We start from the raw sequence: 27248 nt of genomic DNA, 5'->3' as shown, positions 1-27248 counted from the left end.
GGCTTCAGTTATCTTTTTGACATTTTAATCTACTCTTATTTTGTGTAAAAATGTCTTAACATTTGTCAGTCTGATCAAATAGTGAGATTAAAGACTGAAGTTCAATACTCAGCGTTAGGGGTTTAATCTTACAACTTATGAGCAATAGTAATAGATGATAGTAATGCTTGACTTAGCTAAACTCTAATTACCATTCCTCACTTGGAGGAAATTTTTTGATTAACTTTCATATTTTACATCCTTTGTTTGAAGTGGTGTTGAGCACACTGTTCATTTGCTCTCACTTATGAGAGAATCCATGATTTCATGTGTATTCCTGCACAGTACTGGAGCAGTGCAGCAGATACAGGTGCATCTCAATAAATTAGAATGTCGTGGAAAAGTTCATTTATTTCAGTAATTCAACTCAAATTGTGAAACTCGTGTATTAAATAAATTCAATGCACACAGACTGAAGTAGTTTAAGTCTTTGGTTCTTTTAATTGTGATGATTTTGGCTCACATTTAACAAAAACCCACCAATTCACTATCTCAAAAAATTAGAATATTTTGACATGCCAATCAGCTAATCAACTCAAAACACCTGCAAAGGTTTCCTGAGCCTTTAAAATGGTCTCTTAGTTTGGTTCACTAGGCTACACAATCATAGGGAAGACTGCTGATCTGACAGTTGTCCAGAAGACAATCATTGACACCCTTCACAAGGAGGGTAAGCCATAAACATTCATTGCCAAAGAAGCTGGCTGTTCACAGAGTGCTGTATCCAAGCATGTTAACAGAAAGTTGAGTGGAAGGAAAAAGTGTGGAAGAAAAAGATGCACAACCAACCGAGAGAACCGCAGCCTTATGATTGTCCAGCAAAATCGATTCAAGAATTTGGGTGAACTTCACAAGGAATGGACTGAGGCTGGGGTCAAGGCATCAAGAGGCACCACACACAAACATGTCAAGGAATTTGGCTACAGTTGTCGTATTCCTCTTGTTAAGCCACTCCTGAACCACAGACAACGTCAGAGGGCTAAGGAGAAGAAGAACTGGACTGTTGCCCAGTGTTCCAAAGCCCTCTTTTCAGATGAGAGCAAGTTTTGTATTTCATTTGGAAACCAAGGTCCTAGAGTCTGGAGGAAGGGTGGAGAAGCTCATAGCCCAAGTTGCTTGAAGTCCAGTGTTAAGTTTCCACAGTCTGTGATGATTTGGGGTGCGATGTCATCTGCTGGTGTTGGTCCATTGTGTTTTTTGAAAACCAAAGTCACTGCACCCGTTTACCAAGAAATTTTGGAGCACTTCATGCTTCCTTCTGCTGACCAGCTTTTTAAAGATGCTGATTTCATTTTCCAGCAGGATTTGGCACCTGCCCACACTGCCAAAAGCACCAAAAGTTGGTTAAATGACCAAGGTGTTGGTGTGCTTGACTGGCCAGCAAACTTACCAGACCTGAACCCCATAGAAAATCTATGGGGTATTGTCAAGAGGAAAATGAGAAAGAAGAGACCAAAAAATGCAGATGAGCTGAAGGCCACTGTCAAAGAAACCTGGGCTTCCATACCACCTCAGCAGTGCCAAAACTGATCACCTCAATGCCATGCCGAATTGAGGCAGTAATTAAAGCAAAAGAAGCCCCTACCAAGTATTGAGTACATATACAGTCAATGAACATACTTTCCAGAAGGCCAACAATTCACTAAAAATGTTTTTTTTATTGGTCTTATGATGTATTCTAATTTTTTGAGATAGTGAATTGGTGGGTTTTTGTTAAATGTGAGCCAAAATCATCACAATTAAAAGAACCAAAGACTTAAATTACTTCAGTCTGTGTGCATTGAATTTATTTAATACACGAGTTTCACAATTTGAGTTGAATTACTGAAATAAATGAACTTTTCCACGACATTCTAATTTATTGAGATGCACCTGTATAATGTGAGGATTTATGCTTCTCAGCTGTGGTGGAAAAACACTTCTGAGATTAGCATAGCCTAGAGCTGTACGTGAGGAAAAGATATATGATAAAATATTCTCATGTCCACACGAGAGATGATGCTGCTTATGTCACGGGTGTATTTTACTAATGGCCGCAGTGTGTCTGTCTTTAAACAGGCAGTGTGATTACAGTGTTGTCATGAAAATGCCCAATCATACAAATTTACTGCCTCTACCTTTCATTATTTCTCTCATAGAAAAAGAAAAGTTAAAGAGGATGTTCCAAATAAAACATTTTCTGTGCCCACCTTATTTCTGGACTCTGAATTTTCCTGTGATTCATAACGAGGGACAGTTTTAATTATTTTATTTTATTTTTAATAACATTTCTTATAAAATCTCTTTACTTGTGTTTTTGTGGAAGTTGGCATCAATGTCAGAGTGGCTTAAATGGAATATTATGCTGCAAAAATAATTTGATTATGAGTTTTAAACCTTTTTGGATATGATATGAACTCACTCATGTTAACTCATTTAAACACTGTTTATCCACATTAAAGGCTGCGGTGAGGGAGATGCTGGATTGCTCTTCATATTTTTTTAGTGTGCATGCTAGCTCAGAGAAAACAATCGAACTCAGGCCCTCTGAGGTTATAACAGTTTGATATCAGCATCTGTCACAGGATGCTCGCAGTCTGTAGGTGTCTGTACTGCCCTCCTCAAACATGAAACACATCCTCCAAAACTACTTTTTTATGACACGCACAAGTCAGTACGAGAGTCAGAAAATCAACACACAAAACGTCTTTATATAAAATGTCATATGGAACAAATGGTTTAAACTATCAAAGACAATTATTAAAACGTTATTGAACTGCTATTTTAAGTAAATAGTGCAGCCTCCATTACTCTCCCCTTTTTCTCCCCATTTTGGAATGCCAAATTCCCAATGCGCTCTAGGTCCTCGCGGTGGCATATTGACTCGCCTCAATCCAGATGGTGGAGGACAAATCTCAGTTGCCTCCACGTCTGAGACCATCAATCTGCACATCTTATATCGTGGCTTGTTGAGTGCATTACCGCAGAGACATAATTCATGTAGAGGCCCACGCTATTCTCCGCAGCATCCACGCACAACTCACCACGCACCCCACCGAGAGCGAGAACCACACATTATAGCGGCCACGAGGAGGTTACCCCATGTGACTCTACCCTCCCTAGCAACCGGGCCAATTTGGTTGCTTAGGAGTCCTGGCTGGAGTCACTCAGCACACCCTGGATTTGAACTTGCGACTCCAGGGGTGGTAGTCAGCGTCTTTACTTGCTGAGCTACCCAGGCCCCGAAAACGCGTTTTCATATTTTTAGGTTTCGTTTCCAATAAAACACCTTTAGCGCCAGTAAGTAGTTATGACACAATAAACCAGCTATCAGTTAACACACAGACCTTGTGATGGGATTGGATTATGTATGGGCTTTAACGCAACAACTATGGATAGAGCCTCTACATACAATGAAGCCAATTCAACTGGTATTTGCAAAGTTTAGCACTGAAGTATCCCGCAACCATCACCGTCTCGTCCCATGTGACATAAAGTGCAGCACCAAGGCCTGCTTCTCTGACCGCTCCGTCAGTGACAATAAGGAGCTGATCATCAGGCTGCAGTAATGTCACTGCATGGTTTGTAGATAAGGCCCATTGGGCCCTGTTAAAGCACTGCAGATGCACATCTGACCACACAATCACACTCTTGGAGTCAACGCCAGCGACAATGTCATCTAGAATGGAATGGAACCACAGCCCTTGATCACACGTGCGAGGACATTGTAAACACCAATGAATGACAGAAGACCAGACACACTCTTTGGTGGGGAACATGATGCTAACTTGGCAAAATGATGGGGATTGGCCCGGATACTCCCCTGGCGCCACACCTGGCCAAGAATGTTGGTCTATAAAGGGTTTTTTAGACCAACATGATGGTTTTTCATGGGAGACAAGTTCAGTTCACATGTTCAGAGCACTGATAAGACTTTTTTCCAAATTACAAGCAAATCATCAAGCGTGTTTGCGCCATAACACAAATCATCTGCGACCTAGGCCACTTGGCCCTGCTGGAGGTGATCCCCGAATACCAAAACGTTAACTCCTCAAGTGCTGTCTCAGAGCCAGGCATGCCTATGGCACAACGGACATAGACATGGATCCCTTTGAATGGCTTGACAAATCCACAGTATTTCATAGAGTCTCTAAACAATGGTATTTGGAAGAATGCATGGGTGAGGTCAGTTACAACAATATATTTCTACGGAGCAATCTGTCATAAAGTGGTGTCAACATCTGGCCTAAGTGAGGGCTGAGGCTTGCTGTATCGGCCCCTGGACAAGACGAAAACCACTGTCCAATTTTTAACAAGAAATAACAGATTGACGTACTCCACAGTGTAGGGCTTTACTGGTTGTTTAGATCAGTGTTACTATCAGAAATAATTGATAATTATTTCTTTAGTTATTAATTAATATTTAAATTAATTAATTGAATCTTAACTCATTAAAACCTCATATGGGGCTCCAGTAAATGTAGTGCGCTACATTTAGGAGTGGGTTTGGTTATTAGCAATAATTAATAATTATCAAAGATAATTATTAATTATTAAAATCAATAGAACATTGATGAGAATCAATGTTAGCTTTTTTTAATCCTTTAAATCAACAATTATCAAAGATAATCACCAATCATTAACATCTATGATACATTATTAAAATTAACACTAGCTTATTGATCCTTCAAAATCAACAATCGTCAAAGATAATTATCAATTATCAAAAATCAATAGAATATTAATAAGGATTAACATTGATGGGACACCACCCTGGAATCAGGGACTAATAACCAGATAGTATAACAGTCTCAATATTACATTGTTTCCTTAGGAAAATTGACATCTGACAAATATCGATTTTCGGGGAAAAAACAATGAATGAAGGCTTGAATCCGAGCACTGACATCCCGTCAGCATGACACAGGTGTATGAAAACAAACCAAAACACTTCTCTTTGTAATATAACAAAGTTTATTTATGCAGTAATATCAATTAATAATTAATACAATGCAATCAATAAACTTCCGACTTACAGCTACAAACTAAACAGTGATATGATTAGAAATGGAAATCAAAATAATCCTATAACACATGAGGGTGTGTGTGTGAAAGTGTGTGTGTGTGTGTGTGTGTGTGTGTGTGTTAGTACGAGAGAGAGAGAGAATTAAGTGATGGCCCCAAAGCCGATTTCACGGTCGTGGGAGAGAAAGCAGCTGTTAGAGATGTGGTGGACGGCTCGTAAACCGTCCCGCGGTCTTTGATTCTTTAATGGATAAACTCAGTTTGCTGGTCTCACCCGCGATGGCGGAAATGCACAACAGTCCAATGTGGTTGGACTACAATACAGCAAATCAAATTCGTGTATTCGAGTATTAATAATGAGCGGACATGTCGGTCCGTAAACTGTACAAGCAATAACCTTGATATACAAGAATAACACACTATAATATTCTATCTCTGCCCAGACGTAAACCTCTTACTTGAATTGCATGAGGATGCAGAATGTGTGTTCATCCATCCTTTAACTCAGACTCGGGTCTTCGAGGCTCGGGTGATGATGGGAGGCCGTTTCCTCACTCTGTCGGTGGGCGGTACGGCTGCTGATTCTTGGCGGGCTAGCGGAGAAATCAGCAACGTCGACTTGATTGATGATGGAAGAGAAATCTTTTCTCTCTTCACTTCTGCAGGCAAACGGATGAAGATGCGGATTGCTCGGTGGTCTCCTTCAGATCTGTTAGAGTGTTCGGTAGAACACAGAGTAATCTCAACTCGTCCAGCGAGATGGAGATTGTATGGCCACAGTTTCATGTCGGACGTTACTTCCTTGTGCCACGAGGCTGCATCTGAGAGCAGCGATGAGTTGCGTCTACACACGGCGGGCAAAGTTGCTGGAAGCAAATCCCGGAAGCATTTCAGAGGTATTTCTACTCCTGATGATGTCATGGTTGAGGGACATTTTGTTGTGTGCCTCATCCAATAGGAGTTGATAGGAGTTCGATCCTTTAGTGAGCAAGGCTTCATGGGATTTGTAGTCTGTTTTGGACTCCCTTTGTTAGATTTTGGCGCGGTTTTTTATCAGTAAGATTTATGACCTGGTATGTGGGCCTGAGTAGGTTTTACAACAGTGTTAGGCATGCCTTTGTCTTCTATCTGAATACATGAGGCCCAACAACAGTAATGCCAACGTCCTAAGGTCTTTTAAACACACCCAATGTGCTCCAGAAATTCAAATTGTGTTTGTAATTCCTGTAACTGACCCTTTGAGTATTGCAAAATCCTGCCTTTCCTTTTGGTGGGGGGGTGGGGGGCTGTACAGTACCCATGTTGACTCGCTTGAAAGGGACCTATGGCACCATTGTAACCTTTTGAAATTCGGGTCACACACCTCGTCAAACTCTCTCTGACTCGCTACCTGTACAGTCATGAGCGCCTACCACTTGCCAGGCCTTAGCGATGAACATTTTGTCCTGTAGCATCAAAAGGGGCATTTACTGAGAAAGTGATCGTATGACCTGCGAGCCTCCTTGCACAACAGGCACAATCTTCTAGCTTTTGCCACTGGAGTCTGTCTTTGTCTAGGAAACTCAGAGACAGCTCATAGCTCTCGCATCCTCTCAAGCCTGCAACTCATCTAGCAATGAGTTCAAGGCCTGAGATATCTCTGGCTTAATGGATGCCAGAGTGTGTGATTGTAATTCGGTGCTATATCGTTGTTTCACCAGCTTAAGTAGCTTGTTTATGTATGAGGTGAAGCCATGTGAGGACAATAAAGTTCTCTATAGTAGGAGTGAGCTCCTTATCTTCCCCAATGTGCTCAACTATATGTGTAATAAGGGAGTCTTTGCAAAGTAAACTGTCCTCAACAAAGGCCATAAGTATCTGATATAAATCCTCTGTCTGCCCAAACATCACTTCAAGCATACTGACTTTCTGCTGGCGTGTAAGTCGTTGCGCCACTGGAGCATTTTCATCATTATCAATAAAGCATCTGTAGGGAGAAGCCTACACTTTTTCTCTCACTGCACACCATCCACCAAGACCAAGACTAAGACTAAGTATCCCATAACAATGTGTACAAAAGGTTTTGATAGCAGTTCACAAATGAATAGAAAGTCTCTATATTAGTGAGGCACCACTGCTTCGGTGCTCTGTAAGTGTTCATCTTATTCCTGGCTCGGTCCCGTCAGCAGAGATAATCCACAGCACGGCTTAAAGTGAAACTGCAGTGTGACACGCTATCCGAAGGCTTTTTGTTCTCTTCAGCTTGGATTGTGAGTTCGAAAGCACTACCACCACATCAGTAAGTAGTTATGACACAATAAACCACGAGCCCAAGTGGCAGGGTTGTATCCACATAATGGGAATTAACAGACTCTGTGCCATCTGTATCGGAACCAAAACATACAGTAAACAGCTAATACTGGTGCAGTACATGTATATTTAGGGACATGCTAATCGGCTTTCAACAGGTCACGCCACAGCATCTTAACATATCTGAAGCCAGAAAGGGCAGGAGTATGGATTTATATTTTGGGAGTTTTCTATTGCAACATTTCTTATGGTAGAATCATGAACACAGATTGTTAGCCATCACTTGTTTGAGGATTTTAACAAGCACAAGAATATTTGGCTCATGTCTGTTTTATAGGGAGAGTTACAATATGACTCTGTTCCAAAACCTACATAGATGTGAAAAGTGAGTAATTTCCGTGTCACTAGCACCACAGAAAAGAACTGAAAAAATAAACATTGTTTACTTGACCCAAGGACTGTGAAGAGACCATTCTCATGACAACTGGCCAAATGAATAAAAAGTTATAAGCTTTTTTAAACATGTTGTAATATTTTTGACCACTAGGTTGCACAGGCCCCTAAGTTCTCAGGTACTTTCATGGCATGGTGCTGATGACACATAGCATGTTTTGTGAAAAAAGTTTGAAAAAGTAGGTTTTTCTGAAAAAAATTTGTTTCTATGCTGTACAGTTCAAAAGTTATTAGCATAAATATAAGTGCAACTTTGAACTATTGGTGGTGCTAGAGGGTTTGAGGTAGAGACTTCAAATTTGCCGCTAGGAGTCTCTACCAGTGTGCCAAATTGATTTGTTTTTTGCCATATTGTTCTACAGGCTTTCATAGAGCCCAGTCAGAAATTGCAGAATAATAATAAGGACACAAACACAAACAAAAGGTGCCTACACACCTTCGATGCTTGGCCCATAATTATATAATTTTTTCCCCCCTATTTCACAAATATTACCCAATAATTGTGTGTGCTGTGTTAGCTTAGTGATCAATTGCTAGACGAGTCTCTCATGCATGTTACCCGTGGAGTTGCTGCCTATGCAGAATGTTCCTAAATTCAATCACTTGTAAGGTTCTATTTTGTTTAGGATGTTGCCTATCTAGACAGCAGACAGCAAGGCAGCTCACTAGGTTTTGGAAAAGAATCAGCATTATTCTAACTTTTTAATTTCTTGCATTAGTGTTGAGTATTGAGTAGTGTTTGATGCATATCCATTGCAATAAGCATTCTTTATTCCTGAGTCCCCACAAATATAATTTGTGAACCCTCACAGTTGTCCAAATATTACAACATTCCTAGCACCCATATGTTGTATTATGATTCCAAAAATTTATTTTAGAATATTTATAAATATGGTTTAGCATTAGAAGTAATAAATACAGGAAATGTTGCATAAAACCTTATTTCAAATATATAATCATTCAATTATGCATATTTTTCCATTTATGTAAGACCAAGCTTAATGTATATTATGCAGCATCATCACTGGCCTCCAAACTCTATACAGTATTTAATTTTTTAATATGAGCAGTCAAGGCTTTTCTTCTCCAGAGGCAAAACTCATTGTAGTGATGTGGGTGTGGCCGAGTGACGTCTGTGGAGAGCGAGGCCGGGAGAGGAAGAATGGTAATGACTGACACCTGTGTAAAATTATCTCTAACAGCTGTTTTGTGTTACAAAAAGAGCTGGAGTCCAGATCACCGGAGAGAGAGAGAACTGAACCTGTGTGTGTGCTACAGCTGAAAAGCTCAAACAGAGTTGAATTGTTCAGAGTGAATAAAGTTGTCGTTAGAGTGTTTAAGTCGGCTCCCTCTTCCTCCTTTCCAACCGAGCAAGAAAGTCAGAGATCTGTCACAGTGGTGTCGAAACCCGGGATTAGGAGGAAGAAAACGCCATCATGGAGTCCTCACTACTGGCCGAAGTAATCAATACACTCGCCGGCATCTACCAAGCCCAAGCTATGTGTGGAACAGGAGCAGCAGTTCCAGGCACTCTTCCAAGCTCAAGCAGAGGACTGGCAGGTGCTATGGAGCTTGGTACACCAGGAGGGGTCTTCAGTCGTGACCCCGGACCCACCTATAGCCGTGCTGCACATCACGCTGACGAAGATGGGAGCTCAGGACGACCCAGAGACATTCCTTGAGCTCTTCGAACAGATGGCTAGAGCATGGAAGTGGCCACTCAGTGGGTGGCCCGCCTACTACCGCTGTTGTCCGGGGAAGCTCAACTCGTGACCCGACAACTCCCTGCATCTGACCTCCTGGTGTACGAAGATCTAAAGAAAGCCATCATGCAACAGGTCAGCCGAAGATCAGAGCAACAATACCAACACTTCCGCTTGCTGATGCTCGGCAAGCTCGGCCACCCATTCACATTTGCTTGACAGCTCCATGACAGTTGCTGAAGGCGGCTGCTGACTGAAGATTGCGATGCCAAGGAGGTACTCAATCTGATGGTACTGGAACAGTTCATCACCTGGCTACTAAAAGGGACAGCGGTGTGGGTCCAGTGCCACCGACCGGCATCACTGGATGAGGCAGTCCAGCTGGCTGAGGACCATATGACCGGTCTGCTGGAGCTGCTGGGAGCCTGGGCACTTCCAGGACTGATGCCCCACCAAGGTGGTGGAGACATTGGTCCAGATCCCTGACGCACCACAGGCCACCACCGATCGAGCAGGAGTGTACTGGATACTTGGTGGATTCAGGCTGTAATCAAACTTCAATTCACCAAAGCTTGGTTCAATCTGAGGCTTTGGATATGAGCCAGCAGGTGAAGGTAAGGTGTGTGCATGGGAATATACAGAATTACCATGTAGTGCCGGTCATTATCCAATTTCGGGGACAAAAACATTGTCGAGGCTGCGGTCAGTTCCCGCCTCACCCATCCACTAATCTTGGGTATGAATTGGCCGGCATTTACCACTTTATTAAGGGTAATTTGTGTGAATGGGTCCTGTAACAAAGTGTCTCGGTGTGTTATTTGCAATTCGCTGGCTGGGGAGGCAGAGCTGGGGCTGTCTATGTCAGCTCCGCATCAGGATGATGTAAGGGAAGGGGAAGTCTCGGCTTCCCCAGCCCTTAGAGGATTGCCTGCAGGGGATTTCCCTCTGGAGCAGACATGAGACAAGACCCTTTAACCAAGTGAAAGTGACTGATGGTCAATGCTTCCAGCCAGACATTGCACTCTGGACTTTTCAATTATCAAGGATCGGTTGTATTGAGTGACACAGGGCACTCAGACAAAGGAGGATACAACCCATTATTAATACCGTGGAGCTGTCTGGAATAGCATTATTATCCAATGGCAGGTCACTTAGGGCAGGAAAAGACACTGAACCGTCTAATGGCCTGTTTCTACTGGCCGGGCATTCGCGGGGATGTTCGCATGCCGTGAATGTCAGCTGGTGAATCCACTGGCCACCCCAAGAGTGCCCCTTCAAAACATGGTTCTAGTGGAATATGCAACATGATATCCGGAAGCAGTGCCTCTGCACAACATTTCAGCGCAAAGTGTCGCAGAGGCATGCTTCAGAATAATCTTTCGGATTCCGAAAGAAATCCTCACTGATCAGGGCACTACGTTTATGACACGTACACTATGTGAATTGTACGTATTATTGGGGATTAAATCGATTTGGACCAGCGTTTACCACCCCCAAATGGACGGCTTGGTCGAACAATTTAATCAGACCCTAAAGAGTATGATTCATAAGTTTGTGCATGAAGACATTCGAAATTGGGACAAGTGGCCCGAGCGCCTATTATTTGCAGTACGAGAGGTCGAGCAAGCATCCACGGGGTTCTACTCATTTGAATTATTGTACGGACGTTGGAAAATTGGGAGGAGGGACCTTCACACAGCAAAAACAAAATTCAATACATTCTTGATCTGAGACCAAAACTCCACACACAGGGGCAATTTACACAGGAGAATTTGTTACAGGCTCAAGAACATCAAACCTGGCTGTATAATAGGGGTATACAACTAGGGAATTTACACCTGGAGATAAAGTCCTTGTATTGCTCCCCACATCGAGCTCTAAATTACTTGCCAAGTGGCAAGGACCATTTGAGGTCACACGGCGAATTGGGGAAATCGATTATGAGGTTAAATGAACGGATAGAGGCAGAGCACGTCAGATTGACCACCTCAACCTCCTAAAACCATGGAGAGAGGTGGTCCCCATTACTTTGGCGAAGGTGGTTCCGCAGAGGGAGGAGCTCGGACCGGAGGTGAACTTAAAAGTCACCGATCGAGTCACCCACTTATGGAGACCACCCCTCACCATCCAAAATCACAAAGGTTGCCAGGTTGCAAGGAGAATTGTCCAACGTGTTCTCGCCTCTTCCCAGTCGTATGAATCTCATTGAGCACCATATCGAAACGACCCCAGGGGTAGTGGTACATATTCGTCCCTACCGATTACCCGAGCACAAAAAAAGTGGTTCGGGAAGAATTAAAGGCCATGCTGGATATGGAAGTAATAGAGGAATCCCACAGTGACTGGGCCAGCCCGGTGGTTTTGGTTCCGAAGAGTGACGGTGTGGTCCGGTTCTGTGTGGATTATAGAAAAGTCAATGCGGTGTCTAAATTTAATATGTAACCGATGCCTCAGATTGATGAGCTGCTCGATCGGTTGGGTGCGGCTTGCTTTTATTTGACATTGGATTTAACAAAGGATATTGGCATATCCCCTTAACTCCCATGTCCCGTGAAAATACAGCATTTTCCACACCGTTCAGATTACACCAATTCATGACACTTCCATTCGGTTTGTTCGGGCCCTGGCTACGTTTCAGTGGCTCATGGACCAAGTCCCCAGGCTGCACGATGCTTATGCTGCTGCCTATCTGGATGATATTGTTATTTACAGTATTGATTGGCAGCGGCACCTTCGGCATCTGAGGGCTGTCCTGAGATTGTTGAGATGGGCGGGACTCACGGCAAACCCAAAGAAGTTCGCAATCGGGCAGGTGGAAGTACGGTATCTGGGCTTCCACTTGGGTCACGGGCAGGTGCGGCCCCAAATTGATAAAACTGCAGCGAGTGCAGCCTGCCTGAGACCAAAGACCAAAAAGAAGGTGAGACAGTTCCTGGGACTGGCTGGCTATTATCGCAGGTTTGTGCCTAATTATTCGACCGTCACCAGCCCGCTGACGGATCTTACTAAAAAGGGGGTACTAGATCCTGTCGGAGTCATGTCAGCAGGCGTTCACGCGGATGAAAGCTGCACATTGTGGCGGGCCATTATTGCACTCTCCTCACTTCACTCTCCCATTTATTTTGCAGACGAACGCATTGGACAGGGGGTTGGGAGCGGTACTGTCACAGATGGTGGAGGGGAAGGAGCGCTCCATGCTGTACATTTGTTGCAAACTCTCACTGAGGGTAAGTGACAGGCTCCCTGGCCACTCCCCGGCCTGAGTGGGCGATGGGGGTATGCGGTGATGTGGGCGTGGCTGAGCGACGTCTGTGGAGAGCGAGGCCGGGAGAGGAAGAACGGTCTACATCAAACGTACTTGCATATGTTGACCAGTGTTGGGAGTAATATGATTACAAATTAATTAGTAACTAATTTTAGTCCAGTAAGAAATGTTACACATTACATATTAATTATAGTAATCAGATTACAGTTACTGACTAAAGTATGTTAATTACTTTAAAGTACATTACTTGGGTTACACATTTCTAAAACAGTATTATGTCGAATTTAAAATTACATATGTAGGTCTGTGTCATTTCTGTGACAGCTGAAGGGCATGCACCCCCTGTCGAGTCATTGTAAGGGATAAACAGGTAATGTTGAGTGTATGATGATGAACAGGGAGGAAATATGGACATTCTTTTTAATTGGCTGAGCAAAAACAAAACCTTTTCTGTGAAAAGTGTTTAAGAAAGTAACTTAAAAGTAATTAGTAATGTGATTTCTGCAATGAAGTAATCAGCAAGGTAATCTGATTTGAATTTTATAGAAGTAATTAATCATTTGTAGTGGATTGCTTTTTTGAGTAACGTACCCAACACTGATTGTGACAAACTGTTTCTCTTGTATCTCTACAGTGCAAGACTTATTGGGGCCTTTTACCCCAATAATTGTAGGGTCCTCTAGCTGACAGTTCCTTTCACACAAATTGTACCCTAATTGTCATACAGATTACATTACTTCACATTTTCTTTAATGGGGGCCTTTAGGCTTGTTGTACTATAATGTGTAATCTTCAACATCGACTAAATTATGCCATTTACCTTTTGTAATAATCATTATATACCTCAAAATCTGTAATTTGACTTGTATTGAATTGTAAATTTCACACTGAATTCAAAGCAGACACGTGGTTTGAAATCTACAGGACAGACAGAATGGATATCGTCACTGCAGTCTGCTGCTCATGCTTACTGGTTCCCCAGTGGAGATGAGAGATGATGCTAATAACCTCTCCTGTGTTTCACCCACTAATGTTAATTTCAATCTCTACAAGTGTCCAATCAAACTCCGCACAATTCCAATTACTGTCACTCGTATTCAAGAGGCAGCTCTTTTAAGTTTAGATGAGAGCAGATGTTCAAATTGATTTTAAAGGTCCACTCTTTTTTCTCATTAAATGTTTTACTTCTAAATAAATTAATTGTAATTGTGCAATATATGTATAAAATCATGAGCAATCAGGATTTGAGATGAAGACTCATATCAAAGCTTTTATTTTACATGGAAAGGGTCTCCTCATGTGGGCGGCCATGTTAGAATCACATGACCAGCCAAATACTACTCGCTGAATCTCACTAAACTCCATGTTATTGGACACTTTAACTAATGGATTAAATCATGGCTGACTGTATATAGTGAATTTCTGCAGTGGGATTGGTAACTGAAAATTACTGTGATTGAATGATGCTGCATCCATGCCCCTATAGGTGTCAGTGTCAGTTCAAGACAACACAAACAGAAAAGTTAGTGTGTGCACCATTAATATTAGACCAACTCTGTTTTGAATATCACATCACAACTGAAATGTTTTTGTTTTTTTTACTTTGGCTCGTTTGTAAAATGTGTAGTTTCAAAAGAGTTCTCATTTTAAAACTGCATACTAAATTAATATTTCATAACAGAGCACACATATTTAAGTTTGACATAATTAATGCTAGCAAATGATTAAAATCTTCACTGTTATGACTATAAACATTAACAGGTTGTTTTATTTGCTCAGATCTAGTTCTGTAGCTCATTAGTGGCAGAGTTTAGTGTGTTTGTTTTATTGTAATAATCATGCACTTACACTCAGGAGTAACGGCCGGTTCTCTTTGACCGCACCCACACAACCCAGACAGCCAATCACCATGATGATGCTGCCAATGGCGATGAGCAGATTGGCGGCAGACAGTGACGGCAGAGAGGATGACAGCGTGGCGAAGTTTCCCTGTGTGATGGAGAGCCAAACTCCCACTCCGAGAATACCACAACCGCCCAGCTGCAAGAGTGCATAAACACAACACTAAACACTCACAGGCTTTAAAGAACTAAGAACAAAAATTTAAATGTGATTTTAAACATTGTACATCCAGCTAAAACCAACTGAAAGTGCTTTGCTGCACTTAGCTGGCCGGCAAGCATTTGGCTGGTCTGGTTTGGTGGTTTTGTCTGCAGGTAAGGGTGGGAGATCAGCTAAACAAGCTTAAACCAACCAAGAAAGTGGTTCTTAACTTTTTTTTTTTTTTTGATGAACGCATTCCTACTTCATTCCCTTACCCCAGTGCACCCCCCCCCCCCCCCATTTGAAAGTGGAGACTTTGTTGTACCAAAAAAAAAAAAAAAAGAAGAAAAAAACATAAAACACAAAACTCAATATTTGTGTTATTTGCTTAATTTGCTCAATGCAACTTCGATGCATTGCGTAATTGTAAAGATTGCTAATAAATTCAGCAGGCTTACGTGTCATGAATGTGAGACCAAACCTTGCGTTTCTTGAATTCAAGCAGATGGAGGGATATATCTTGGGTCTATAAAATGAAAATGTGATGACAGAAACTAATAAGACCTACTCTAAACACATGTAAAAACAATAAATACAAAATATAAATATTTGTAAGTTGTAACAAAAATTAATTATATTCCCTCACTCCCCTAATGTAGCCTATGACAAATTTAAAAGAGCTGAAGTAGTGTTATGATAATATTAATTATCAATCTATTTCTCCCTAAAAAACAGTTAGTGTTACTATAGTAAATTCAAGGGTGGTGATGTAGAATTCAAATGATTTCCGCTTCTTGCGCCGTGCTTCTCACTGATTCTCACCATGCTGCCAGTTTAAGAGCTCGAGTTTCAAGAGCTGCTCTGTCCATTGAGCCGTATCCATCTACAGAGCCATACAGGTGCATTAGTCGAGGTTGTGCCTCTGCCTGTGTATTTGACACTGCAAAACCAGATACTTCAGATGCGTCGCTAGATTTCAAAATCAGATGAACCGTGGTACAAATGCCAACCCGTGTAATTGAGAACCAACTGATATACTCCAAGTCTAGATAAATGTTTTAATGCAAAGACGAACTTTATGATAGATTTGATTATTATGACTGATAAACGCCCCCCATTTGTGACCTAACACCCCTCTCTATTAATTTGCTCTCAGCACCCCCTGGCATCCTTTGAACACCCCGTTGAGAACCCCTGAAATAAGACCAGCTAACCAACTTAGGCTTTTTTCCCCAACAGGAGTATCTGCAATGATTCTCGACTCTCCAGCATATGTCATGTTACATTCTAGAATATTAGAGAAAGAGAGATGTGCTTATACGTATGTATAAAACATTACGGCGACTAATTAAAATGCAGCGTGTTATATGAAGTCAGTGTCCTGAGAGTAAAGTGCTATAGAATCTACAAAACTTTAAACCTTTAGAAAAAAAAAAGGTGTGTGTGTGTGTGTCAGAGACCAACAGACCGCCAACACGTCTCTTATCTTCATTGTCATATCTCTCTCATAAAACCTTTGTTTAACATTTCAACTCTTTTATGTTTCTACTTCACACTCACTCAATCACACATGAAGTTGAACAATACAGACAGAAAACAGCTGATTCAACACTGACATATTCCAACCAAAAAATTTCAATCCAAATAGATTCAACTGTAAACATTTAAATCTCATCCCACAGATCTCCTTTGACATTATAAATCTGGGTTCATATGTATAAAGCCACTTAGAGTCAAATTTTAGTCTTAATTGTGTCAAAAATCTAAGAATGACATCATTTTGCTCTTAATCCTTTTTTGTGAATACAGGCCCAGGCTTAAACTTTTGCTGAAAACTTTTACTTTTAGCTTCTTTATAAAAAGCTCCTACTTACACAAGTCCTGCTTATTGCTAAGAATTAATTAACCCTTAAGTCAAAGCTTAGTGAACATTCATTCAGCCCCTGAGCCGATGTCAAGAGCTTGGGCACTGAATGTGGAACTCCAGTGAACAGCAAAATCCCAGGTGTTAAATTAACACTCCTTGGTGTCTCCATGAGTCCACTCTACAAGAGTGTTAAAAACTAACACTGAGCAGCATTGAATCTACTCTGTGTTGTGTTGAATTGGCCAAACAGTTAATGAGATCAAATACAGTAGATACACTCTCTGAGTGATGATTGATCATTAGTGATGACACCTGCTGTTAACAAGCAGAGTCTACTGAAGGAAAGAGGAACAACATGAACAGGAAAACAAGAGAACAAACCACAAACACCACAACAATTGAATCTGTCTAACTGAGATGTACATCAACTGCATATAAAATAGATTTGATTTGTTTTTGTATGGTTGTACACTGGAAGCTCCTGTCACCAAGACAAATTCCTTGTATGTGTAAGCATACTTGACAATAAAGCTCATTCTGATCACTCAGAGTGTACCTACTTGATCTCATTAACTGTTTGGCCAACACAGAGTAGATTCAACACTGCTCAGTGTTAATTTTTAACACTCTTGTAGAATGGACTCGTGGAGACACCAAGGAGTGTTAATTTAACACCGGGGATTTTGCTGTGTGGGAGATATCAGGTAAAAGTTGGCTATTGTTTTTCAATTGTTAATGAAAGTAATGTTCTGGGTTCATTACAAGTTGAAGTCAATTAACAACATTTGTGGCTTAATTCCACAAAAAATAATTAATAAAGTTGTTACAGTTGTATAATGTTTTACAGTGAGGCATGTACAATGGAAGTGAATGGGGCAAATTTGTAAAGTTTTATCCAATATTACAACTGTAATCATGGTTTTAGATACAGCTTCACTTAGATATGGTTCATAAGTGATTTTATCATACTAAAATAATATTAAAAATGTATAAATTGTTTACATCTTATGTCTATGGTTTTGGATATATAGATGGACTGGCCTCTTTCACTTCCATTGTAAGTGTCTCATTATAACCTCTTTTGTTAACTAATCAAGGGATGAGTCTAAACTTTTTTATGGTTAACATTATGCCACAAATGCATTTTGCAACTAGAGCTCGTGCCAACATATCCCCATCAACATTATCAGCTTTGGCCACAAAGGTAAGCACGGACCGATTTTAGCTGAAGAACTTCCCACCCACTGTTGGTGATTTCACAGTGTGATCCGTCTGATTGAAATCCCATATACTCCACTGGCTGTTTAGAGACTGAGAGTCTGATCTGGGCTGCTGATGACGGATGTGAACGGATGTCAAACAGAGAGGTGCAGTGTACAGCACATATGTAGGCATTTGTCATTTAGATAACAGTTTGCCGCTGTATAAATGTTGCAGGCAGGCAGCACTGTGCCCATGTATCTGCAGCGTGTCTGGCCCAGGGGAACAAGCTGACCCACATCAGCAAGACAAATCCCTTTCACACCTGCAGAAACGCATTAGCGGCCACTAATGATGTCACAATGCACCGCATTGTCCGCTAACAAGCAACGAGAGTAGAAAGCAGAGTGGGTGTGAACTGTGTGAAAGACAAGATAAAGGGATTGAAGGAGTTAGAGATGAGGAAACAGGTGAATGAGCAGCAGGAGAGAAAACACAACGACTATGAATAGATCCACAGAAGAGCTTCAGAGCTCACATCTTCTGCATCATCACACAGATACTGACTGATTCTCAACACGTAGAGGCCTCACATGCACCTGATGTTCATAGTGCACTGTTGATGTCATTGAGGTCAGACAATCCAGCTCTAAAGACTTGACCATTAGTAATCAGTCATTCGGTTTTCTCTTCTTCTTACTCACGAGCTCACCCAGATGGAGGCGGCAGACCATTTTTCCTTTTTCTGTGCTAATTTTTAGGAAAAATGCATGGAATGAAACGGAATGGATTTAAACATGGTACAATGTGGTGAACGGACATGAGAGAAGACTACTACACTCTTCTTGGTAGCTAAGAGAAAAATCAAATTATAAATAAATAAAAACAAACAAACAAACTGTAACGGTGGCGAACTCAAAATAGCTATTTAAACAGTTAATTAAATAAAATTAAATAAATGTAAACATTTTAATTCAGGCACCAGACAGGGTTGGGCCTGTCAAAAATACATTTTAGTCCCAGGATAGCTCTTTAAAAGCCACTGGCCACAGCGATATGATACACTTTTTAGGAGGAAATATATTGTCCATAAAAAACACAAGTGGCTGTCACTCAAACTCAATATATTTATTCGAAACAATGAAATAGGTAAATCAAACAACTCAAACAGTCCAATAAATAAAACAAAAACAATTACATCAATCATCAAATATATTTAATTGACCAAAAGTGTATGATTATGTGTAGGGTGTATGTGTGTGTGTGTGGGTGCATGGGAGAGAGTTCAGGCAATCTGAGATCTATGAAATAGCGTGTGCTGCTCAGGAATCCGTTTGCATGAACATTGATGTGTGTGAGGCAGTACTGTAGGAGCGCAGAGGGAGAATCAAACAAGAAGGGACCCGGGCTGCTCAGAATATCTCCTTAGCTTCTGAAATGGCTCCATATCAACTCAGTCATAGAGTACTAGAGCTCTGTATTCTCGCCACTCCACACAAATGAGTTATCGATATGCAGATATACAGAGTATTTATTAGCAGCTTTTTTGAGAATAAACTCACTTGCAAAGAAAACTGAACATAGTTCTTGCTGCATTTCATTTAAAGTCTGATGTGGAATATTCACAGCTCAGACTTCTGACCATAAAGACGTTCCATTGCCCGATATTTGGAAGATGATGTATCAGAAAACAAAATGGCTGTCATTAGCTTTGCAGATGATCCATTGTCAAGTAAGAAGAATAAATAAATTATAAACAATGCAAAGAAGGGTTGCCAACTGTCATTTATTAGCCAGGACATGCCACATTTTCACTGAAATGAAGACGTCAAGGGGGGCACCTCTCACCCTTACCCTGGTCTGACATAGAAACTCTTGAGGGGACCCCCATCCTATACCAAAGTGCTCAAAAAGTGTCCCGTCCAGTTGTGGCAAACAGTTGGCAACCCTAATGCTAAGCAATGCAAGCATGCAAACATAATCGTTATTAATAAACATTCAATAAGAGACAATAAAAGAATACATTCAAAAAGTATATATAAATTAATATATAAATTAATTTATAACAATAAATTATGCTTTTAATAGAAATTATTTTATGCAATATATGAACACATTTGATCATTGGGACATTGCTTCTAATGGAAATGTTGGCTTTATTATGTTGATTTAAGTCATCTCTTGTAAATATGATTTAGTCTGTTATTCATAGAGGTCCAGGCTTTGGCACTTGATTTAATTTTTTTAATTTGTAAAACTTACACAGGTTAGACCATGAACCGCTCATCGAGTAGTTCAATATAACTACTGTAAGTTTCTATAAAAACAAACTATAGTGTTATGGAAAAAAACAGTACCCTAAACACATTTAGAATAATTAAAACTGCCATTGTTATAATAAAAACAAACTTCTTTTCCCCCTAATACCATATAGTTTTAATATGAATATAAAACATTTATGTCAAAGTCCCTTTTAAAGGAATGTTCCGGTTTCAATACAAGTTAAGCTCAATTTGTCTCATAATGTTGATTACTGTAACGTTGGGATCTAGGAGTGGAATCATTAAATCCTTTAATTATAATCGTAGGAGTAAACAAATGTTGGAACAAACACTAAAACTTAACGTCAAAAACTAAGCACTACATAACACTTCAAGGACTGACAAAGAAGTGGGTAAAACTAGAGGATATTTATATAAAAGGAACTAATGAGTGAATGGAATACAGGTGAGGGTAATAAGAAACAGATGGAAGTGATGAGGGCAGTGCACTATGGAAAATGAAGTCCGGGGGAAAACTTCAAAATAAGAGTCCTTGAAGAATATGGGGGAGACAGACTGTGACAATTACCACAAAAATTAATTTAGACTCATCCCTCCTTTTCTTTAAAAAAAGCCAAATCTGTGTTATCTGAGTCACTTACAATGGAAGTCAATGAGGTCAATCTGTAAACATTAAAATGCTCACTGTTTCAAAAGTATAGACACATGACGTAAACAGTATGTGTGTTAACATGATTTTACTGTGATAAAATCACTTACTAACTGCATCTGTGTAAAGTTAAAGCCAATTTACAACTTCGTTGCCATGATGATGTGCTGTCAACAAACCCTAAAACGACTAAAAATGGCGATTTAATCAACTTTACAGCTCAAATAATACATGATTTTTAACAGAAGAATTAATGTAAGTGTTTTTATAAAATTATCCACAATATTCTCAGTGAGTCCACTGTATTTCGCCAGGCGGGTGGAATTTCCGGTTGGATAGCGGAAGTGCGATTGGTTGGCGTTTTGTGTGTAACCGGTCACTGCTTGCTTGCGTGTAATGCCGTTAGAATCTTGCTTTTTAAATATTGTAAGATGTCTTAAAACTTTCCCGGACAATGTGTGCAGTTAATGGTTATCCTATTAATCAAGTGAAACTAAAGTTTAGTCAAAAACAGCAATGTTATGATCAGAAACCACTCGCAAAGCACAGCGCTGTAGTCCCAGATGCTGCTGCTTCCATCGGCTGCCTACAGAAGGATTGACTTAGAAACATCTGTTTGAAAAAAGCTAGCTATCAGTGAATCCACTGTGAATCTGTTTGTCTTGCTTGCACTTTCACAGCTGTGTTTTAATGCAGTGGACGCGTGGGGGTTTTTCAGGGGCATGTAATGGTGGAGAGCACTTACAAATGGCACATACACAAATAATTTGTTTGTGTGCTCTTTTCACTTTATTGGCAAGAATCAAGAGCGTGGATTACTTATATTATCCACCGTTACGGTCCGGCTACGATAGACATCCAGAAACGGAGCACAATGAATTGCATATAAACGATTGTTGTACACAGATGTGTGTACATGTGCTGAAAGTTCATTAGACATTTTGAGAGTTTGTTCATTTCTGTTCAGCATTGGCCTTTGTGAATGCTTCACGTTTTGAAATGGCATGTAAAAGGAACATTGTTTTACCTGAACTGTCTGTGAGGAGTGACAATATTTTCAAATTGTTCACGATGTGATGCTAAATGGATAAATTCTACAGTGAAAGACCATAATTATTAGATGAAACATGTACAAATGTGAGATTTGAGTGAGTTTTATTATTAGTATTATGATTTTCCTCTTTCCTGCTTTTTCCCTGCATGCAATTCATTTCTTTTGAGTGTCTTTGCAGAATGTGCATGTCTTCCCTTAAGGGGAAAAGGTGATTTGGAAAACAGTGTGGATATTTATTCAGTATCAGTTAAATTTTTTCGTACAGTGCTTTTAATAATACATACTGTTTTATAGTTGCTTTACAGAGAAGATTGAACTTTTGTGTACAGTGTTTATAATGTATGTCCAAATATGTTTTTTTTTTGTATTGCATGTAGTTCTTTGTGTACAGTACAGTTTATTGTGTGGCTGCTAAGACACCATTATTTCCTACACAAGAACAATAAATTCAATCTATCAACAGGATCAGTTGTTCAGTCATTTACATTACATTTAAGCATTTGGCAGATGCTTTTATCCAAAGCAACTTACAGTGCACTTATTACAGGGACAATCCCCCCGGAGCAACCTGGAGTTAAGTGTCTTGCTCAAGGACACAATGGTGGTGGCTGTGGGGATTGAACCAGCAACCTTTTTTTTACCAGTTACCAGTTATGTGCTTTAGCCCACTATGCCACCACCACTCACCAGTCAATACTAAAGCATTTCATGTAGGTTATAGCATTTAGATTCAGAGATTATGTATGTAGACTGACAATTATAAAGCTCCGGACGCAAAATAATTGCATCATGGGACTCCGGAATATTGTAGATAAGCTTCACATTTCTGCTTTTAAACCCTCAATAAATTGGCCCCATTCACTTCCATTGTAAGTGTCTCTCTGAAACCTTGATTTCTGCTTTTATTAAAGAAGAGGATGGATGAGACGAAATAATCAACATTATGCCACAAGTGCTGTCGATTGAGCTTAACTTGTTTTGAACCCGGAACAAGTCAGTCCACTCGGTGGCCATCTTTGGAACGCTCCCAGGCAGCTATTTTTGATGTAAACAAGGGGCATAAAAGACAGAAATCTCCAAAACGGTTGGCCAATAGATCAAAGAACATATTTAAAATCAGCAGTTAAATCTGACAACACTGGTATCATAAATAATGCCTCTTTAGCTCAGATCAGAAAAAAAAAATAATAATATATATATATATATATATATATATATATAATTTATTTATTTATTTATTTTATTTTTATTTTTTGCAGACTGTCCCAGCTAATGCGCATGCGCATTCTTGAGTTTACTGACAGGCAATGTCTGTATCTAAAAAGTGATTGGCTCTTTTACCTGTATGGCGGTACTTCCTTTTCTACATCTGCCATATTGGGTGTTCCAGTTTCTCCCATTCATTTTAATACAAGTGCTCCGTTTCGGGCTAAATCGTCTCTGTGTCAAAGTACCACATACTACAGTTGGCATTGCTCCAGTAATTGTGTTTTTATCAGTGCTGTTTATAAAGTCGGAGCTGTCTGGCCTCATGAGATGTTTGACTTACTCCAAAGCTCTTCAATGTAGAAAACTGTCTGTCTTAAATCTAACGAGTTTCACAGGTTTTGTGGTCTGCGCCATGCTGTTTACTGTAATCCACACCATTCAGTCAAGCCTGGTATATAACACGTCTACAAAAGCGAGAGGATGCGTACAAGCCGTGTTGCTGCCATGAATCATGCTGTAGAAATGGGAAGCACATTCAGTGCTTAAAATCGCTTTTACGTGTTTTTTCATGTTTTGTCAGGATACATGTTTTTTATTTATTTTTTTCAATTTATTTATATATTTATTAAAGATGTTTAATCACTCTTAGTGGTTTGTTTATGACAATATGATTTGACCCATGAGTGTGTGGATGTCAGCTGCCTCACGGCTGGAGTCATGTTTGCTTTAAGATTTGTGTCAGGATACAGATGAAAGGAGAGCGCTGTAAGAAAATCACAGACTGTCAACAGCACCTCAGACATACAAATTCACTGCCTGAAATGTTTACCACAGTCACTCCATATCTTTATACCAGCAGGATTACACAACACCTGCACAGCATCAGTCATAGACATTTATTTAAGTGCTGTGATAGAAATACAATTGACTCAGTTACTGATTTCATGTATGTTTTGTTAATTTCAGAAATGTTCCACTATTAACCCATTGATGAGTTGAAGTGTTCAGAGCTTAATTTATCGGCATCTCTCTTTCAAACGTTGCTTTGACATCATGATGGGGGAAATTCACTGCTTGTCAGCCATTAAAAACAGCAATTTCACTCCAATCCAAGATCATGATTCAATCCATCAGTGAATCCACTGTGAATCTGTTTGTCTTGCTTGCACTTTCACAGCTGTGTTTTAATGCAGTGGACATGTGGGGTTTTTTCAGGGGCATGTAATGGTGGAGAGCACTTACAAATGGCACATGCACAAAGCACTGGGTGGCACAGAGACTTTTCACTTTGAAATCTTTGCAAAGAATGTTATAATGCAGGGTTTAAAGTCTTCTGTGCTCGGTTTTGAGTCTGTTGTCTTGCCACGTTTCTAGGGATTTCTGCTCAGTGGACATCCAGCTCCACCATTTTGCTTAGCAGCTTTCCCAAAGTGAAGAAAACTCATCTAGCTTCAGCAGCACGTATATTGCATTTGCATGCTACAGAATGTTCTAGTGTCTTCTGACAAACAGTCCTCCCAACATGAATATGAAAGTAGACATGAAGGAATCCATTTGCCCTGGTGAAACATTCACATCTTGTGATTAAATGTGTCATTTATCAGAGTCATGTAGTGTTGAAGAAGACTCACAGATTTCAAACACAGCCCACCTGGCTCACAGTGATCTGCCCACTCTCAGTTACCAGATCTAACGGAGCTTGATAAAGTTCTTTCATGTTTGGCGAATTTACAGAAAAACAACGTTTTCTTTTGTCTATTCTGCTGCACTGTCTGCTAGAGTTAGCGATCAGACAGCATGTCGGGATTAGAGTTTGTCTGTTCTTGAGCTCTTCTTATGGATATGCTGCACGCCATTGGTTTGGACAGATCGTCCTCTAAGGTTTTGCACCACTTCTGCTTGAAGGCTTTTGGGGTCTTTGAGTATAGCATTATCTTCATACAGATGATAAAATGATTTTGTTCCTTTGTTGAAATATCAGTTGTGCTGTCAACATTGCTGCCGAATGCCAAAACGATTCTACACAAATGTATATAAATCCTAAAAGAACATGTTTTAGTCTCTTCATTCTCACCCACAACACTCAAATGAGCCGTACGCTAGTGCTGCTGGAAAATACTTGAATGAAAAACAGTTGCCATGGCAATAGTGACAGCGCGGCCTCGCTGAGGACTAAGAGAAATGTGAGATGCGGTATTTTAGACCATACATCATCAGGCATTATTGCTATATTTAGAGTCTCTGCAGTCCTGTTTTTGTTCTTCTTTCAACCTCATTTTACAAGTCTTTTAGTCTAATCGTCAACTGTAATATCACACATACTGCAAAATATCAATCAGGATTTTTGTCTGAAAATATCCAAACAGCCTTAAAACAAGGTCAATTTGCTTTAGAAGCTTTGAAAGAAAATAAAACTTGTTTTCAGAGAATGTCTTTAGTCTATTTGAACACTTACCCCTCAGTGCTTTTTTCTTGTTTTATGCAGAAATCTCAATAAATTATGTTAGCTTTATGCTTAATAATAATATTTTCCAAAGGTGTAAGAAAATATAATTTCAAGATATATTCACTGAAAACAAGTCTTTTTATATAATGCGATTTTGCTCCTCAAGTATATTTACCTTGTTTAAAATATATTATTTAAAAAAATAAACACCTTGTTTAGATATTTTTACAGGAAAACAAGACAAAAAGTCTGATTAAGAAAATGATCTATGTTCCCAGCCAACCCATGGACCCCCAAACATGCTTGTTTTCTTGATAATGGAGTATAATATTTTCCAGTAACATACATTATTACATATGCTAAACTGGTGTTGACCTAGTTTCAAATCTTTACATCCTTTGCCATGTCCTGAATTCACCACGTCACCAATAAATCTCTAAAGCAATCACCAATAAAGCTAGCAAATTAACCACATTTAGAAAGATATTTTAAAATATTTAGAATCTTTAAAAGACATTTCTTTCTGTTGTATTTATCAGTCTATGGACCTCTATACAGCACATTCATGAGCAGTCAGGGGTTTGTGAGTGTCTACTTCCACATTTGTTCAATACTGTAAAGTATACTACACTATCACAGCATACCATCAACCATCACATCTTCTTTCTCTGTCCAAACTCTAGAGTTTCAACTTCAAGGTGCACGTGGCTCCATCGAAACAATATCTCATATGATGCATACTGTATATCATCTCTGCTGTCAGACATCCTGTTATGTGTGTGTCATTGAATCACTCGAGTATTTTTACACTGCAACTATTTCTGTAATGACATGACATTTGTGCTGTTTACTTTAGCATTTTAACACTAATTGGACTTTATATCATAATTACTTGAACTAAAAGGGTGTATATAGTCATAGTGTTCGACGGAAGGATATAATTACACACCACAGGGAATCTGAGTACTCATTCTTGGGTGGAAGTGGAACCATTTCAGCAACTGCACACAGTGTATTTAAGAAGTAAACAAGCCATGCCTTAGTTGAGTTTGGACAAAACAAGCACAGTTAAAACATGTTAGTATTCACAGCAGCAACTCAGTGTGCTGGCAGAATTGTGTGTTTGTTCAACTAAAAAAGAAGAGTAATGTTTATGAATACAAGTCTCGATTGCTTAAACACTATAACCAGGCTTTTGAACTAAAATTTCAAAACCATAACGCCATTTATCAAAAAGCACACCCATTTCCCTAAACTATAAACACTATTCCCCTGTTTTGACACATGAGTCAGATTTGTTGAACTGTCACTGCAAAACTCTACACACAAATCCCTATATTTCTCATTGCCTACACCATGTGGTCATTTAGAAAGCACTAGCCTTCTATATTGTTCACTCAAGTCAGCACAGCTTGAGCTCAATTAGCACACAATTACCCAAGTGGAAACACTAAGAGTCAAAATTGATCACACACCAATCAGAACCTTCAATAGATAGATAAAAGGGCCAGAGTCAGTTCATTCAATTTTGGAACAATGGATCCAGAGAAACATGAAGGAAGAGGTCGAGGACACCGGCGAGGAGGAGGAGGAGGAGGAGGAAGAGCAGTAGGGAGTGGAGGAAAAGGTGATGGAAGAGGAAGAGTAGGAGGTGGAGGAGGAGGAGGAGGAGGAGTAGGGATAGGGATAGTAGTAGGAGGAGGAGTAGGGATAGGGATAGTAGTAGGAGGAGGAGGAGGGATAGG

At 40.0% G+C, this 27248-nt stretch overlaps 1 protein-coding gene across 10 annotated transcripts in view; it reads right to left on the bottom strand.

Annotated features, from left to right (window-relative positions):
- Positions 1-27248, bottom strand: part of tspan4a (tetraspanin 4a) — a 214022-nt gene that overhangs the window by 128216 nt on the left and 58558 nt on the right. For 9 of the 10 annotated variants that reach the window (XR_007893261.1, XR_007893262.1, XR_007893263.1 and 6 more), the window contains one exon: positions 14602-14793. The exons of the other annotated variant lie outside the window; for it this stretch is intronic. Coding sequence is in view for 4 of the 9 variants with exons in the window: in XM_051657341.1 (XP_051513301.1) it covers positions 14602-14793 (192 nt within the window). In the remaining 5 variants the exon portion in view is untranslated. The remainder of the gene's footprint in view (positions 1-14601; positions 14794-27248) is intronic. 10 annotated transcript variants of the gene reach the window in all.

This window comes from Myxocyprinus asiaticus, chromosome 26 (genome assembly GCF_019703515.2).
Source record: "Myxocyprinus asiaticus isolate MX2 ecotype Aquarium Trade chromosome 26, UBuf_Myxa_2, whole genome shotgun sequence".
Lineage (NCBI taxonomy): Eukaryota > Metazoa > Chordata > Actinopteri > Cypriniformes > Catostomidae > Myxocyprinus > Myxocyprinus asiaticus.
The sequence above is the reverse complement of the archived record's forward strand: the minus strand, read 5'-3'. Positions and strand labels throughout refer to the sequence as shown.